General features: G+C 42.1%; 1 protein-coding gene across 5 annotated transcripts in view; it reads right to left on the reverse strand.

The window, feature by feature from the left end:
• Positions 1–17,509, reverse strand: part of GALNT13 (polypeptide N-acetylgalactosaminyltransferase 13) — a 219,951-nt gene that overhangs the window by 25,292 nt on the left and 177,150 nt on the right. For 4 of the 5 annotated variants that reach the window (XM_018569808.1, XM_018569807.1, XM_018569811.1 and 1 more), the window contains 3 exons: positions 16,438–16,577; positions 12,514–12,612; positions 5,003–5,137 (listed from right to left, as the gene is read on the reverse strand). In XM_018569808.1, coding sequence (XP_018425310.1) covers positions 5,003–5,137; positions 12,514–12,612; positions 16,438–16,577 — 374 coding nt within the window. The remainder of the gene's footprint in view (positions 1–5,002; positions 5,138–12,513; positions 12,613–16,437; positions 16,578–17,509) is intronic. The other variant, XM_018569810.1, reaches the window with a different exon arrangement.

Consider the following 17,509-nt stretch of genomic DNA (forward strand, 5'->3'; position numbering starts at 1 on the left):
TATATATATAATACATGCATACACACACCTGAGGCATCCTTCAACTGTCCCTTACCTCTTACCTCTTCCAGCAAGGGTGCAATAATGAAGCAGGGAGCCTGACCGGTGGTCATGTGACCACCCATCTGGCTTCCTGATTGGATAGGAAGCCACAGCCATGCTCCCTCACATCTTCCTAAGCACCGCGGACTGTGGCTGTTATGTAAGTAATGTAAGTGGCAAGTGCTGCTGCACTCTGTATCACTGAGCCGGTCACAGAGAGATTTTGTGATATCTCCACTGTCTGTGTTGCTGTGCTTGGGGTGATAAAGGTGTGCCCAGGCACACCCCGTGTGTACGCCTATGAGGAGCACAATTGGGAGACAGGGACAGAGGACCTACATGGCAGAACATTCAACAGGGTATATAGAACAATGGTGCAAGGGGCTTGTCCAGTCAAGACAGAAGTCTTCAGTGTACCCCAGCCATCTTGGTTGCAGTGAAATATACTGTACACACAGTACATCTCCTCCAGCATTGCCAAGCTGCAGGAAAGAGAAATGCTGCTATAGTGGGCCTGTGTGTTAGTTTCAGAACTGTTGAAATACTGTAAGGCGTTTTACCTACCAGCTGTTGATAAAGTGACGTGTATCACCCTACAATACACACTGAGCTTCTGTGGTCTCACTCAGCCCCTACTACTGAAGCACATGGCATTTCAGTAGTAAATATAATGCTACAAAGGAGAAGGGTACAAGAGGTAGGCACTACCAATGATGGAGATTTAAAGTGAAGCTCCAGTTTTTTCTTTTAATTCAAGAGACCAGCATTATTACAATTTAAAGAAAAACAGGTTTTGTTGCAATACTCACCTTCAAATTGGAGCTGTTCTACTGCCATAATTCCAATTTGCCACTAGACTGGAGATAAGTGTGGAGGGGGAGCCTAAGTGAGCGTGGGAAAGCTTAATCTCAGTTCTGGATTTTTTTAATGAAAGTATAAGTATCTGTGCAATTAGAAAGCAGTCTATCAATTGTCTGCCCTTGTGTCCCTCATCTCTACAGAGTAAGAGATCTTGCCAATGCATAATTATTGTTCTCTTAGCTCCATAACTGTTGGCCACATTAGAAATATGTTGCAGGCCCCTTAGTATGCCAGGCTTGATTCTGGTCTCACTCTGGCCCCGCTCTGTATCGCACTGTACATCTATGCAGATTAAAATGTACCTTGTGCATGTATGTCGGCATTCTCATCTTCTACTCATGTAAATGTGCACCTCAGGGTAGTGATTAAAGTGACTCGGAATGATTATATCCCTCGTCTTGTCTCAATCATATGCAGCAGGCACTCAGAATGAAATCAGCTGTAACTCCTCGCCTATTTATATGACACAAGCTGTGCAGCTCTGTTTCCATGGGACACCCGTACTTGTATTAAATGCTATCTGAAATGCCATAAGGGGAAGTAGATGACCTCATGCTAAAGCTAGCTTTAATCTTCAAAACCATGGAGAAAAGGAAGATACAAGACGAGATATGAGATTACGCTGTTACATGGATCTTTGCAGACTGCGAAAAGCTTTGATATTATAATACCACAACTCACATCAAGAAGAGCAGTTGCAATGAATGTGTGTTATGTTGCTCTTCATAGTCCACTGGTGTTATTTAAGAACGTCTCTACCCAAAAGTAATAATGTGTTACTCCTCCCCAAACAAATATTTTAGATGCTGTGTGTATGCCATCAGCTTGAGCCATCTCGCCCCTATTTAAATCCCTCCAGTATTTACAAAGCTGATTTCCAAGTTGCATATATAATCATTGCATGGCATCATGCCACTGCCCCAATATCCAGCCACGCAGCTACAGCTGGGGGGTGCCAATACTTCCCTGGGCTTCGACTCCTCTCATGTGCATGTATGCAGTAACACAAACTTGTAAGGCCACAGATGGCTCCTCCGTTATGCCTCAAATCAACTTTATTGAAGGAAATAGAGAGGACACTGTTCTTACAATGTAAGTAATGCCCTGAAAATGTACCTTTTTATGGAATTCCTCCTGTAAAAGTAGCCGTGCACTTCCTGGTATGCGAGTGTGCCTAGGTACTCATGTATCTACAGCTTCAAAGCTGTAAACCTGCAGTGCGAGATCATCTATGGCACTGCTGCCTGTGATTGCTATTCCCACGAGATATGGAGTGAAATTTGGTGATGTCATTGCTATCCTGCTTGCTGGAGAGGAAGCTGTACCTGGGGACCTACATGTATCTCCCTGCTTCTGTTTTACCCATTCTGGGGATCTTTTTTTGTTAACCTCGCCTGCCACTTCTGAAATATTATGCCAGTCATTAGATAACTAGTCATCAAGCAAAAACTATCAGCAGTGTAAGATTTAAAGTGACATTAAACCCTCCGATTTTTTTAACATAAACCAATACTGTAATGTGTGCCTTACTGTAATCCATGGTTGTTTCCCTTCTCTTTGCTGCTCTTCCTTTTAAATCCTTCTCTCTTATCATACTGGGCAGAACTTCTGTTTTGCAGCAGACTGCCTTGTCTCTGAAATGGACACATGGTGTCTGTGTGAAGGTTCACAACCTGAGCCAGCACTACAGGAAGAGGCACTCAGCTGCAAAGGGAAGTTCTCCCCCAGCATGAGAAGAGAGAAGGATTTAAAAGGAAGTGCAGCAAAGAGAAGGGAAACAACCATGGATTACAGTAAGGCACACCTTACAGTATTGTTTTATGTTAAAAAATCGGAGGGTTTCATGTCACTTTAAGGCATTGCTGACACTGATCGCTAGTTGTCTCCAGATGTGGTTGTGTCACTACTGTGCTTCTTGCTGAAGGCTTTGACATGAGGAAGCCAAGCCCTACCTCTACCAAGATGGCTGCCTTAGCACTGGGACACAATGCAGAGCAAGGCATGGTAAATCAGTAATGGTAAAAGATCAGCTACAGAGAGACCATGGGCAATAAAGGCGACTAGTTCTTTGTCTTTTTTGGCCACAGCTTCCAGAATTCAGTTCCACTTTAGATTTAGAATTTAGGTTGGCAGCACATGGGTTCTTTTCCCCTCATTGCTGTGCCTGTTAAAACAGGAACTCTGAAGAATTCTGACTGTGCATTGGTTTGATTTGAACTGCTTTATCTCTTGTCTTGTGTGACAAGGGTTAAACCCAAGCTAAAAGTGGATGTCTTCTTTAAACATTGATTCATTACTGAACAGATTAATAAAATAAATGCTTGAAAACACTGCTGATTCTTTTGTAGACCTTTCAATTAAAATGGATGTGGCATATTCCTCTAGGAGATTCTGAGAAATCCAATATTGCAAACATCTTAGTACTGCATGTAACATTGCCCGTAATTTAATATCCTAAAAATATCCTGTGTTCTGATATAAATGCATTTGTAAGATCTGCAATATGAAATATGTTGAGGGCAAGCCTCTCTCTGCTTTGGAGGTTACAATATTCACTGAGCTTCATTCTAACCTCCTACAATTATTATGTCTCCGCTGTGCAGTCATATTTAAAGTGGACCCATCATCAAAAATTACACTTCATATGCATACACAGCACCCCACCCTCAACCCCCCCACACTTACCTGAATTGCGGAATGCTTCTCCCCCGCAGGCTTCTGTCTTCATTTGAGATTGGTGCGGTTGTGCGTTTCTCCACCCCCACAGCCCCATCATTCATTCACAGGTCTATTCACAGGAAGTCCCATCTACCACTACAGAAGAGGGACTCGTAGTTCTTGCCAAGGGGGCTCCTGTGAATCCTGTGAATAGAAGGATTCTGTGCATAGAAAGACTACAAGTTCCATCTGCCACTGCAGAAGAGGGACTCATAGGTTTCGGCAGTGGGACTCCTATGAATTTACGTATTCTGTGACTAGAAATACTAGAAGACCTATTTGCCACTGTGGCAGAAGGACTCGTAGCTCTTGGCAGAGGGACTCCTACTTTCTCCAAAACCAAAGGTCCATACCTCGGTACAGACATGGGGCTAAAGGAGGGATGACTCTGGCCTTCAAGATGTTGGGAAACTATGAGTCCCATGAGGCATTGCAAGAAATTCAGTTACAGGCATGACTCCCTGAGACATGGGATTTAGGGCCTATTCACGCCACATCCAGATCATCTCCAGAACAAACCAGATTGTTTCCGGACCCAAAATGCATGCTAATGTATCCCTATGCTGTTTCTGGCCTCTGTTCACACCAGCGCAGTCCGTTCCAGACCAGACCAGAAAAATACTGCATGTCTCATTTTGTCTGGTCTGGAATGCACTGGAACTGCAGGCAGGTTCACACCATTTTCCGGACCAGACCTGGTGTGAACCTGCCCTTATAGTTAAAGCACAGGTGGAAGGCCAGAGTTGCCCACCACTAGGCTGAATGGAAGAATCTGCAGGAGCCTAAGCATCACAACTGTGATCCACTAATCAGGGTTGTAATGCTTTGTCGGCTCCAATACAAAAAAAGACATTAAAGTGAAACTACAACCTCCTACCCCTTACAGTCAAGGAAGGCAGCATCTTGCCTATATGTGGATTGTAGTTGCCATTGGTGCTGCGCAAGTAATCAGCTATGGCATCAGACATCTGAGGACTTGAAAGTTCAAGCTGAAATAAGCACACTGGCAACCTTGACAGTTGGCATGCCTGGAAAGTATCTGTTTTGGGAGACATTACATTGGTGGGCAAAGTTCTTCTTCAATAAATGCACATTTCTTTCGTCTGCAATATTGGTGTATTAATCAATTTATAGTGGACTATGCCGCTACATTTTAATGAAAGTAGTTGGAGCAGCCCTTATGTCCTGTACCTCCAGTGCTATGAAGTAAGTTATTCTTTTAATTTCAACCCCTCGCTGCATACACTGCAATTATCTGTCCTGTTTTTGTTTTTGGAAATCTGAAGTTTTGCTTTAAATATGGCATTTTCTTTTAATAAGTTTGAGCAGGAGTCTTCTAATAAAAGCAACTTTGAGCATACGATTTTCCAAGCACACCTACCTCAGCATCATACTCCCATAGCTGGTTGCCCCTCATGTGATGGCACTTAAGCATGATAATTGGACCATTCAGCCTGGACACGTCCAAACATAAATCGTCGGTGCGAATTTCCTTATCGGCTGTGTACGAAAACACCTACGAGACAATATTTGTACATGTTGAGAAATAAATCAATATTTCCGTGTCTTGCATGAAAAATATAAAAACACTTTCCTGTAGTAAGTTTTGAAATTGACATTTGGCAGCATGGCTTTCCCGGCCTCCAACTGGCAAGGCATCGGGGGGGGCCTGCACAGGTTACCCGAGCAACCCAGACCGAGCCATTAATAGTATCATGGAGGTAAAAAAAATAATAATAAATGAGTGTCACTTACAGCAGTCATTGTGGTTACCATGGAAACACCAGACACATAAACACTAATCTATAGGTATATTATTGCTGCTCTAAAAATAGAATGATAAAAAAAGCAGTGGAGGTTCAAAAAGCTTCGATAATCAACTCTGAAATGCTTTTACAGAGAAAATGAGAAATATTCGTTATAAGAAATCATGGCAATGCCTCATGATACAAAAAGACAATTAAAGGGGCACCGAGCATCCAATAAACACAAACTGATTTATATATAAGAGGATTTCATAACTTTGATAAGGTTGTATAATTGGGAGCAATATTTTCCAGTTCCACAGCAGGAAAATATCATCTGTTGTCTTGTTGCTTCTTTCTCTCTAAGACGGCAGCTACCAGACTGATAGGGCACAGCACAGAGTACATGAATTTTTAAATATCTCAGTAGTGTCCGTACTTGGCATTTTTACACAATTTCAGGTTTTAGCCTTTCTTCAAAGCTGAACTGCAGGCAAACAATTATATTTACAAATGAATACACAGGACTGTCCCTTTAACCCTTTCGTTGCCAAGCCCTCCGGAACATTTTTCAAATCAGCTGGCCAAGCCATTTTTTAATAGACTCTTAGCAACCTGCAACTCTCTGGCGACACGCTCTGCTCACTGACATCATCAGTTGCCTAGAGCTGAGCAGGATGCCCTGGCCTGAGTCCCACCGGGCTCCTGGCAACCAGTGGCATCAGTGAGCTGGGTGGAATTCCAGACAATGCCACTGACAGCACCTTGCGTCATGACAGCCAGAGTGCTGATGTTTGTTGAAGTAGTGATTGCTAATAGCAGGCTCCATATTTCTTCAATACAAGCTTCCCTTTAAGCAACCCTGTCATGACAAACATTTCCGAAACAGGAAGAGAGAGAACACTCATGTTGCTGCCCATGTGGACAGAACTCCAATCTGTTCATGAGAATTTCTTCTCTGATGTTTACTAACAACTGATAACCAATCAGAGTGGTTCTCAGTCATGTGATCACTATTTCACAAACTATAAAACAACTTCAGACTATAGATGACATTGGAGAATGCAGCGAGCCTCTATTCAATACTGTAATTATCAGATACAATTACAATATTATACAAAGATAGAATGATAGATCAAGAGAGAGAGAGAGAGAGAGAGAGAGAGAGAGATAATGATAGATAGAGTGACAGATAGATAGATAGATAGATAGATAGATAGATAGATAGATAGATAGATAGATAGATAGAATGTTTTTCTTTATTAGATTTTTTGTTTCAGCCTTAAATAAAACAAGCAGGCTTTTTGGTGTCCCAAAACAAAAGCATTACATGTCTTTTAATTTTTACCTATTTAGGTAGACAAATAAGTCATAGGGTTTTGCCCAAGGTAACTGACGCATAAGGACACTGCTTAGTTTGGATTGGGCCTCTAGGTTTCAATGACTGTTGTGCACAAAAGAGCATAGCTATCCACTAAAAATGACAGGGCCCAAGGGGGCATTGAAGGTGATACTTTAGATGGAGGAATTATAGAAAATGCAATGTACTCTGGAGTATGTGTAACTTGTGTACATCTGTGCCCTTCAGGGTGGATGTAAGGTCCTCCATGCATTTAATGTCATTGATTTTTTACAACCACTGTGTCACTGTTGGAGGTTCTGGTATGCGGCATAAGGATGTAATACATGCTCCGAGATGAAGTGAATGAGTAGTGATTGCTTGTATGACTCCCTAGAGCGAATGGACTGGTGAAGTAGGAAAGTTGATGGTTTGCCTGGTATGGGAGAGCCAGAACATTTTTGGCAAATGGTTTTCATTCAGCTTCATTATTTTTTAAAACAGAGATTTAAACCATGGGAATGAAAAGCGACTGTTGCAAGCACCCCTGGCAGTGTTTGTCCCAGCCCCTATTACTTTTGCTATACAGCTTGGCCAGCATATAAAGAAAAACATGAGTAAAGGCAGATTAAATAAAAAGAAATCCACACACTGAGTACTGTCATTACAAATCTTAACCAGATACAGTTATCAGAATGCAGCATGTTCACAATAGTGTTCCTTTAATGTAGCAATATATAGCAGTGGCTGTGTTTAGAGGACGGAGAGCTGCTGGTGTTGTGGGTCTGCTTGGATTTGTATTTATCAACAGCGAGGGAGCAGCAGAAACGCCAGACATGCTCTAACCCACTTTCAGTATGAATAGCAGAGAGTCTATTAATGTCTGCTTGTGTCTGATATGTATTAAATCATCTGCTTATTGCTAATGACTGAGAATCAATATACACATCATGCTGGGTCAAGGAGCAAATATCACATTAAAACCATGTAGGACCAGAATAAGCTTATTATCCCCACTGCCTATGCTAAGGGCCATCACTGAGTCATCAGCATCAGAATCTAAGACTGTGTTTGTCGGAATCTATAGAATTTACAAAACTTAAACTTACATCTAATCACAGTTAGATCATTTGCATGTACGTAAGTGATAACTGGGTGTTCAAAACATGTTTCCCATACTGGATAGGTCATTCCTAACATAGGCAACGTTGCCAGCCGCAACAAATTATTATTTTTTCATATGGGCAATGCACGGCAAAGTAGACACTGATTAACTGAACTGACTTGCCAAAATTAAAATGGGTTGTTTTTGTCCACGTCGGTGACTCATTAGATAATGAACTCAGAATCCGGGTGATATGGGCTGTCACCCTGATTTCTACTTCATTACATAATGACCATTACCTTCATCACTAACCAATATGCAATGACAGCCCCGTTATCTCTCTCATCACTAGTTCACTTTAAATGATCATTCAAACCAAGACCGATTTGTCATGTTTGGTAGATACTGAAGAGTTAATCTGCTTGATAGTTTCATTTACTGTATCTCTTGTGGACTCTGTTGATGTCTCCTGGCTCTGCACTTCTGCTTAGGCCATTATGAGGGGCTCCAACTTTTTCTGCTGGATTCTTTAAAACTCCCAAGCAGTCAGAAATCATGGCAGGGAGATGTAGCTTTTGGAGTATTTAAGACATAAAGGAAGCAAGGGGCTGACATATTATTCAAAATCACTTTTGGGTGGACTGGTCATAGCCAATGTTACCACTTGCTTTTGATGCACCAGTGTAATAGCGTAGGAGGATATCGCCCCTCATCTGGAGCCCTTTATAAGTATCAGCAGGATCATCCAACCCCTGCCCATCAGACAGTGATCAAATACAGAACGCTTTGTATAGTCCAAGACTGTAGTTTATTATAATGAATGGAGCTGTCAAATATCAAGTGCCTCCTCTTCTTTTGTGGAGCTGAAGAGTCATTTGTTTAAACCTTTCATCTTCCCGCACATCAAATACCCACTTCTAATGCATGCCTTATTTCCATAGACAAACCTGCAAGAGTGTGATCTCCAGAATAAAGAAGCACATCAGCCGCGGTAGGATAGCTCTACCACAGCCTGGCAAAGCTGATGTGATTAAACAGACCTTTCTTGTTCTGCTGAGTATTATGTTGTCAAGACCCCCCGTATGAAGAAATTTGACAGCGCTACTTCTCTGAGTTCTACTCGCGTCACCAGAGTCTTATATACTTCTCCTCTCCTAATTATGAAAGAAATGTCACACCGATTTTATTATCTGTCATGGCATTAATGTTAGACGGTATTCAGGGCTGCAGATTAGAAGGAATACTGCCTGGAGAAAAAGGGAATATGGAAAAGTTCTACCGCTCTGTAAAGTGGGACTAGAGTAGATTTGTTTATGTGATTGGCATGATACAGGTCTGTACTGTAAATGTAGCAGTGTGACAGTTCCCGATTGTCTTTGTGTTTGAAGGACAGTCTAAGGCTCTGGCCCCGGAAATGCCCCTTTTTTCTATTTTGACAATAAAATTCCTTTTTTTTTGGGAAGCAGTAACAATAGAAATATGAATGCTCACATTGCAAGGCATACCATTAGGGTCACAGCTACATTTTTTAGCGTGATGTGTCTTACCTAATAAAACATTTGTAATTTTGTTTAGCCTGTTTTCTAATCAAAAAGGAACAAATGGAAAATTGCAAAATTGTGCAGAAAAAAACAACAACAAAACAAAAGTAAAAACACCCACGCTTCGGAGACACTGTGGCCTCCTTTCTCAAGGTCTGTCACCCAGTGTCATTGAAACAATGTTGTGTTTAGTGCTGTTTTTTTGTTTTGTTTATGCACAATGCTCTTATCAAAATGTAGACCTTACTAAATTACAAGGTCTATGACCTTAAGTGCTGGCTATTTGTTCCCTTGGATTTTCACAGTATCACTGTAGGCTGTGCACCCTCCTATTGGTATTAAAGGTGAAGGTGCTGGATGGATTTGTGTCAAATTTTCTATTCCAGACATCCCAGTGAGACAGGACTGCCAGGACCTGACCTCACTTTTCTCTACTGCACTTACAGCAACACTGCTTGGTCAAAGACTGTCCACGATTGTGATTGGATAGTGAAGGAGAGACAACACATTAATGAGGTCAACCTGTCTCCTAATGATAACTGGTACTTGGTCCTCAACCTGCTGTTTTTGGGCACAGCTTCATAAGTACAGGTCCCCACTTTTATCCAAAGACAGCCCAAAAGTACTATTTAGAAATACATTTATGAATAATTTTGATGAACATAAAACTGTGTTAAATATCTGCCTACAGTTTTGCTGTAAGGTTCAGTTGTTTTAATTAAAACAAAACGAGAGGCGATAATAATTACATATCAGTGAGATGACATTGTGCAGTGGGTGCAAGAGAATACATTACACATCTAAAGGGAGCATGTCATAAAAAACGCTCTATTTGTGAAAAACTTGCCAAGGGGACAGATAACATAAGGAAGAAAGAGAGATATCCAGGTGTAGGAAGAGGTACGAAATAAAACACAATGCTGACTTGTTATTTAAGTACATTTTTAGCTTTAACCTCCCATTGAACTAGAAAGGGATATACATTTATTGCAGGAAAAACATCCCATTCAAGTCCAGAAGACATGGTGTGCAGTCACAAGCAGACTGGCACCATATTTTTACTGGCCAGACTACAGACATCACTTGAGGCAGCCATAAGAGGAGGTAAATATGGACCTGCAAGGGGGCTATGGAAGAAGGGGGTAGATTTGATTTTCATTAAAGGTATACATATACTTTAAAGAGATCCAAGGGTGTCATCCTTAACCTAACCTTACTAACTAGGAGGTCACTGAGCCATATCAGGTATACATTCAGTAAAATCAGGACTCCTGGGTAAAAATACTTATTAAGGCTAGGTTCACACGGACGTAATCACCTGTCACACGAAAGGGAGCAGGAGCTATTTTCGGGCAGTTGTCATGCGGTTTGGGTTCCATAGTCATCTCCATGCATTGTAAACCGTGCATCAATCGTGCGGCTTTCAATGAACAGTCACGCGATCGAAAACATGCGAAAACCGTGTCAACCTAGCCTAAGACCCCATTCACACTGAGCGATTTGTAACTTATTTTCCGCTCACAAATCGCTCAAACATGAAGCTCAGTGTAGCTCAATGTAGCTCTTCCAATGCATTTCAATGGAGCTGTTCACAGCTCAATGTCGCCTGTAGCTTGTAGCTCAAGCATGCCGCTTGAACATGACCTATTTTTCGGCAGATTTCGTGCGATTTGGCCCAATAGACTTCAATGGTGTAGCTCAATGTCGCACATTACCAGCAATTTTGCGCGACATTGTAGCGCTACGTCACACTACAGAAGTGTCACTTTTGCACAGCAATATAAGCAGGAACATAAGCCGGAAACAGGAAGAGGAATTATGTCAAATCTTTTGATTGGATACAGCCCAATGTAGCAGCTATGAAGTCCATACCAAAATTAGCGCTACGAAGCGCGACAATATGTGTAGCTCTATGTCTTTTAAAGTCGCTCAGCTCAAATCAGCGCTGAAAAAGTGCTTTTTTTTAATGAAGCTCAGTGTGAATGGGGTCTGTGGCAGTGCATGGCAATGCCACTGCGTTATCTCCATTCCTGTGTCCAGAATCTGAGTGGCCAGTGCATGCTGATGGCACAGGTGTGCACAGCCTTTAAATTAAAGTTGTTGGGAAGGGTTCAAGACTCCACCTGGGAGACAGGAAGGCTCCACCCAGGAGTCAGAGTGGAGTCCAGTGCAGCAGGGTGCTGCGGATTGGGAAGAATCCCCCAGTGTGCAGGTTAGCACATGACTGAGGCTGTCTGGAGGAACAGACAGTGGGCTGAGGCCGGAGCAGCGGTGCTGCAAATGCAAAGCCAGGAGGCTGGATGGGCATGTGCTGCCATGAGTTGCTAAAGAACCCCTGTGAGGGTAATTGTTCTGTTCTGTGAACTTTCATTTAATAAAAGTGGGCAAGGAAGCCCTTGAATGAAGATTGCAGCGAGTGGATGCGTCCTTAATGCGCTACCATTGGAAGCTAAATCTGACAGGTCTAAGTGGTGAAACCAGTATAAGAATCACTACTGAGGTAGCCACGTGACATTTAAATTAAATGTAGTCAGCTGCAACTGCCATATTTTATCACAACATTCTCCCTTTAATTCTGCTCAGACTACAGGGACTCACAGCTTATAATAGGCTTCCTGTCTTTACCAATCGTGGCTAAACTGAAAGGTGAAGAACCAAAAGGAAAGGTGAGTATATGATGCTGGGGAAGAGGGGGATGAGGAGGTGTACCTGGTACCTTACCCTGCATGCAAGGTATACTGGCCTATGAGCACTATTCTCCACCGCTCCACTCCATGAGCCAACCTTGAGTATATTTGGTGTCAGATGGTTTTTTGAGCTTACTGTAGTGATGATGCCACTACACCTTCCCATAATCCCAATTGACAGTGTTCAGGTCTAAGCGTCCAATCGTCATTCACATGCTCTGCAACACCCGGAATCCATGCTCCATTACAGCAATGAAAAGAGGGCTCTGTCAGAACGGGAGGTGCCGAGGGATTGCGTATGGGTCAGTTTATCTTGAGCAAAATTAAACTCAACCATGAACAAAGTAACAGTGTCTCCAAGTCCTGGCAGACATAAATAAAACACCAATTTGTGCTGCTATATATTCCTTAAAAGTAAATCAATATGTTTATTTTAATGCAGCTAATGTTGTCACAGACTAGAGTATAAGCTTACCTGGTTTCCTCCCATGCCATGGCAATTGAATATGCCGACTTTTTCATTCTCTTTACGGCCCATGTTATCTAGACATTGATTGGTTTCCACATTTCTGATCTAAAATTGAACAAATAATCAAGATATGAGTGCATTCAATCCAGGCTGTGAAGGATGTTGGGAAAAAGACGTAAGATGGAGACTGCTGCAGGATGGTCAAGAGAGTGACCATGGCATGCCTGAAAAGTCTGGTGGAATTTGGATATTGAGTGACCAATTCTTCCATAAGTTGGCTGCAGAAGATTGAAGTAGCACATACAGTAAACATACGATTGCTTTACTTACAACAGTTATTTGTGGATCAAGTGATGGTTATTCTATGCCTCTTGGCCAAGTTGGTCCAAGGATCAGGTGAGTATATCTGATGCTGATTGTATACTAAACACTTTGCTGATCAAATCCCCCAACATTAATTGTATAAAATATATTTGAAGACAGACCTAACCCAAGCTTCACCATCTGACCATGGTGCTGGTACAGCCTTTGATCTCCTTGATGTCCCCTCACTTGATGCAAAGAACACTGGAGCATTGACATACTAAGGCAACTCAGACATGGCCCAATACACAGGCACTTTGAACTTAGCCACTTGCATCTGGTCACTGATGTGCAGATCTAAGTCTTGGCATTTGAGCATCTGTCTTTACATTTTTTTTTTAGTCCCAAATAGATGGGCTTGGTATAACAAGAGCATATGTGATCAGTGTGAAGAAATTGTACACATGACAAATGATGTGATAAGACCAGAAAATTAAACTGGTCATAACTAAAAATGTGATTATCACTCCCAAAAAAATGTAAATGAAAACCACGAATCTAACCTTTAATACAACACCTTAAAAAAACACAAAAAACAACAGTGACAGGGAAGAAGCTGATCAGTCTGTACTCAATCAGCTTCAACAGAATGCAGAAGTTACATTAGACCCCTGATGTCGCCTGAACCTGTCCTTAAAGAGAACCTGTCACCTGTACTTTGCTATTATCAGCCCCTTTGTGAAAACAATACATTTTTTTTTTAAAGGTTAAAAAGTTAGGGTTTAATAAAAAATAAATTAAAAAAAAACCAAAATGTTAAAAGCCCACTCAGTCAAGTGCAAATGAGCTTCAGGTACACACTAGTACAAAAACAATAATTGTTCAACATGTACAATATATTGTCCCACACGCTAGAACGAGAGCAATATTTTTAGGGCTATTCTTGCTACTGGTAACTCTAAACTGATGAGTTGTAAAGGCTTTTACAGTGTAGCCCATTAACAATTTTGGGTACTGCAATTTTCACCATTTCACAGGTGCACAAAAGATACATTTTCTGGTATCTATTTACTCAACGCAACATCCTCTTTCAAGAGAAAGCCTCTGCTTAAAATGACTGGGAAGCTGACACTTCCAGTGTCCTGCAATGACATAGAGAGATCGGCACTGCAACCACTGATCACTGCAGGTGGGCCAAGGAGAGACGACAGTCCTAGGAGTGCCAGTTTCCAAACCAATTTCAGCAGAGGATTTCACGTGAATGGAACAGCATTTTGTTGTTGCGGGCAGTGGGAAAGGTCACTACTTATGCAGGTTTACTTGTTGTTATTTGACAGGGTAGTTTTAAGTGGTTTTTCTCCATGCACAGCTTGCTTTCTTAGATTTGCTTACCTAGTGTTAATATTTCCCTGCTATATTCCTGGTAGAGTACAAAACATGCATTTTTACTTAGAAAATCTTTACTGCAGAGTCACTATACTAAACTAGGAACACAATACAACGTAATTAAACACTAGGGGCCTTGTTTGTGAAACATGGTGTGATGTCTGAGCAAGCATAAATTACTTGGCAGGTCTATTCATTATGTACTATTGGAAAGCTTCAAATAGCCTCACATAGAAGGGTTTGCAACTGCATAGGGTAAATCATCTTTTTTTTCCTGAATGCTTGACTACATACAGCTTTGACTATAAAAAGCCCTCATTTAATATAGTACAAAGACCAGATTAAGCAATAAGCAGGCCTAGCATGATCAGAACCATAAAGGGTACAAGGGACGTCCCTAGCTTAATTGCCGCCTTAGGCCGCTGGAGGTCCCTGGGGGTGGGGTCTTAATGGTGCACCACCCAGCTCTGGCCAGCATTCCGCCCATCACTGATGTCACTGGTCGCCAGGAGCTGGGCGGTAAGCCAGTCAGAGCCACCCGCTCAGCTCCTGGCAACCTGTGATGTCACTGGCTGCCAAGAGCTGGGTGGAACACCAGCCGGAGCATCTAAGGCTGCGAAGAGCTGGGAGGGGAGATGTGTATGGCCCTAACACATCTCCGTGCCCAGCTCTTAGCAACTTGGGATGCTCTGACTGGAAAGGGTTCTGCCTGCTGCCCCCACGTGACCCAAAGAGATACCCGAAGCAACAGCCTCAGCCTGCCTCATTATAGGGACCGCCCTGCTTCTGACTGTGGGCCTGTTCACAAATGTCATTCACATTCAAGTTAACATTTTATTCATCCCTATGTGGCTAGTTTTACTGCATGTTCTGCAGCTTAAAAAAATATTATGACATGCAGCATTTTTAGGTCTCAAGGGACATTAAAAGAGAACTATGGCCTAAACTTTTTTTGCCATAGTTCTCTTTAAGGTTACAGGCGGACATATACGAATGTCCTCCGGTGACCCAAAATTTAGCATACAGTGGGCATATGTGCTATGAGCGCAGAGCCGCGCTGCTGCTGGGATGGATCTCGGCAATACTCTCGAGATCAACCCTGCAGGCTGATTGACAGCGGGCTCTGCCTATCTAGAGGCAGAGCCAGCTGTGCCCACGCCCTTCTCCAACTATCCCTCCAGTGAGCACTAGAGAGACGGGGAGGGGGGGGGGGAATCCCTGTGGGGAGCGTTGACTGGCAGTCACCACTCTCTGCAAGGAGAGGATCGGGAACTCAGCGATCGGCGGTATGTGTTTGCTGACTTCCCGATCAATAGTCAAAAATCGAGCTAGCTCAGTTACCTGTTTTAAAGCAAATCTGGATGTATTCCTAAATGCACAGACTATTATTGGATATTGAGGTATATAAAGCACCAGAGATTGTTGATCCAGCGAATATCCAATTGCCTTATGGGATCAGGAAGGAAACTTTTCCCCTGTTGGAGCAAATTGAACCCTGCTTTATACGTTTGTTTTGCCTTCCTCTGGATCAACTGTGGGCATAGCGTTCTGTTTTAGGTTTTTCTTCTTTTTTTTTTTCTCCTCTTATCTCTATACGTTGAACTCGACGGACTTGTGTCTTTTTTCAACCTTACTATGTAACTATGTAATAGAGCCGAACTGTGACAGCTTCAGTGTCACAGGTCGGCTTGGATTATGGTGATGAGTGTTGTTCACCCACCCCATAATTCTCCTTTAAGCGTTCCATTAAAATAGGTGGTAAATTCAGAAAAATGGATTTGTCATGTGCTTGTGTGCATTTTAATTACATTTGCAACATGCAAAATCCCTACTGTGAACATTTATCCCAAAAACCAGTAAGGGGAGGTGGAAAATAATGATTGTTTATTTTATCCTAGAGTTGGGTTTTAAAAATGGAAGCAGCAGTTTTAAAATACTTTTTCTTTAAGTTATGCAATGTGAATAGGAACATGTACCAAATATAAAGTCGGTGTTATCCCAATTTGACTGCAAAAGTAGAAATACACATTACCTTAACGTGTACGTGTTAACGCAACCCTTAGTTAAGAAAAGCACTCAATGTTTCATATGAAATTGTATTTTCCAGCATAGTATTTGTAACCACATTACCATTAATATAAAATCTATTTCATGCCATGGCATTGTAACAGCGCAATTTATTTTTTTGATTACCAAACGGAAAAAATGAAGTACTTAATGAAAAAGTGTAAGAAATCATACCTCACCAAGTGAAAAATATCGCCTCGGAATCTGGGAGTCCGGATAGATTGATTCAAGGTACCAGGAAAATGGATGACACTTCAGTTTTTCTCGAAGAGCCTTCCTCTCTGAAACGTCACCGTAATCAACCTTGACAACACCTGGAACATTGGGAGAACAGCTTTTATTTAATAATCTTCCCTAGGCAGTGTGTCAGCAAGTTTAATGTTCCTTTGTAGAGCCGCTGTGATTAACTTTTAGCCTCATTCAAGGAGGAAGTGCAGGGAATAGGTGTGAAGTGCTATAATGCCTCCCGACCAACCAAATTTCAGATTTATGGGGTCAAATGAAGAGTTATAGAACACTGACATTGGCACTGACAATGACGCAAGTCATTGAAGTGATATTAAAGTCAAAAGGTTTTTTAGGATTTTCTTAAATGCTCCTTGATGTTTAAAAGTTTTAGTTTCCTGCAGAATCAGCTGATCTTCTGATATCTTGTTTTAGGGTGGCTTTTTTTTCCTTGCAGGGCTCAATGGATCCACGCTTGTGTGTGCTAGTAAGCTGTGTGTGTCCCCACTAGCACTCTCCACAACTCAGCATCTGAACAATTTAACAGTATCATTGCTTGCTGGAAGCAATGAATAATAGGCTATGTAGTCTTGTGAAATGGAGATTTGCATCACACAGAGACGCAGGGAAAGAGGTGCAAAGTACACTGGGAATCCAGTAACTTGTTAAAAGTGCAGACAGAACGCAGAACTCTACTACTCAAAAGTAAGCTTTGATTGCATTATCAAAGACAGCTATAGTATGTATTCCTATTACAATGCTGATGTTATAGCAGGAGAGTATATGCTGGGACTTTGCAACTCCCTTAACCTCTTGCCGTCGCCCGTAGTAAAAAAACGGACGGACGGCACTGCAGCATCTGCGGGTTGCCGTCTCCAGACTGCAATTTTTTTCTGCTCGCGCGCGCCCCCTAGCGGGCACGCACGGGCAGAAAAGACCCGCCCAATGCGAACACCCGGTACCGGGTGTTTCACATATAGGCGATCAGCGGGTCCATAGCCCGCCGATCGCCTATATGTGC

The sequence above is a fragment of the Nanorana parkeri genome, unplaced genomic scaffold, assembly GCF_000935625.1.
Source record: "Nanorana parkeri isolate BGI_ZX_2015 unplaced genomic scaffold, ASM93562v1 scaffold1402, whole genome shotgun sequence".
NCBI lineage: Eukaryota > Metazoa > Chordata > Amphibia > Anura > Dicroglossidae > Nanorana > Nanorana parkeri.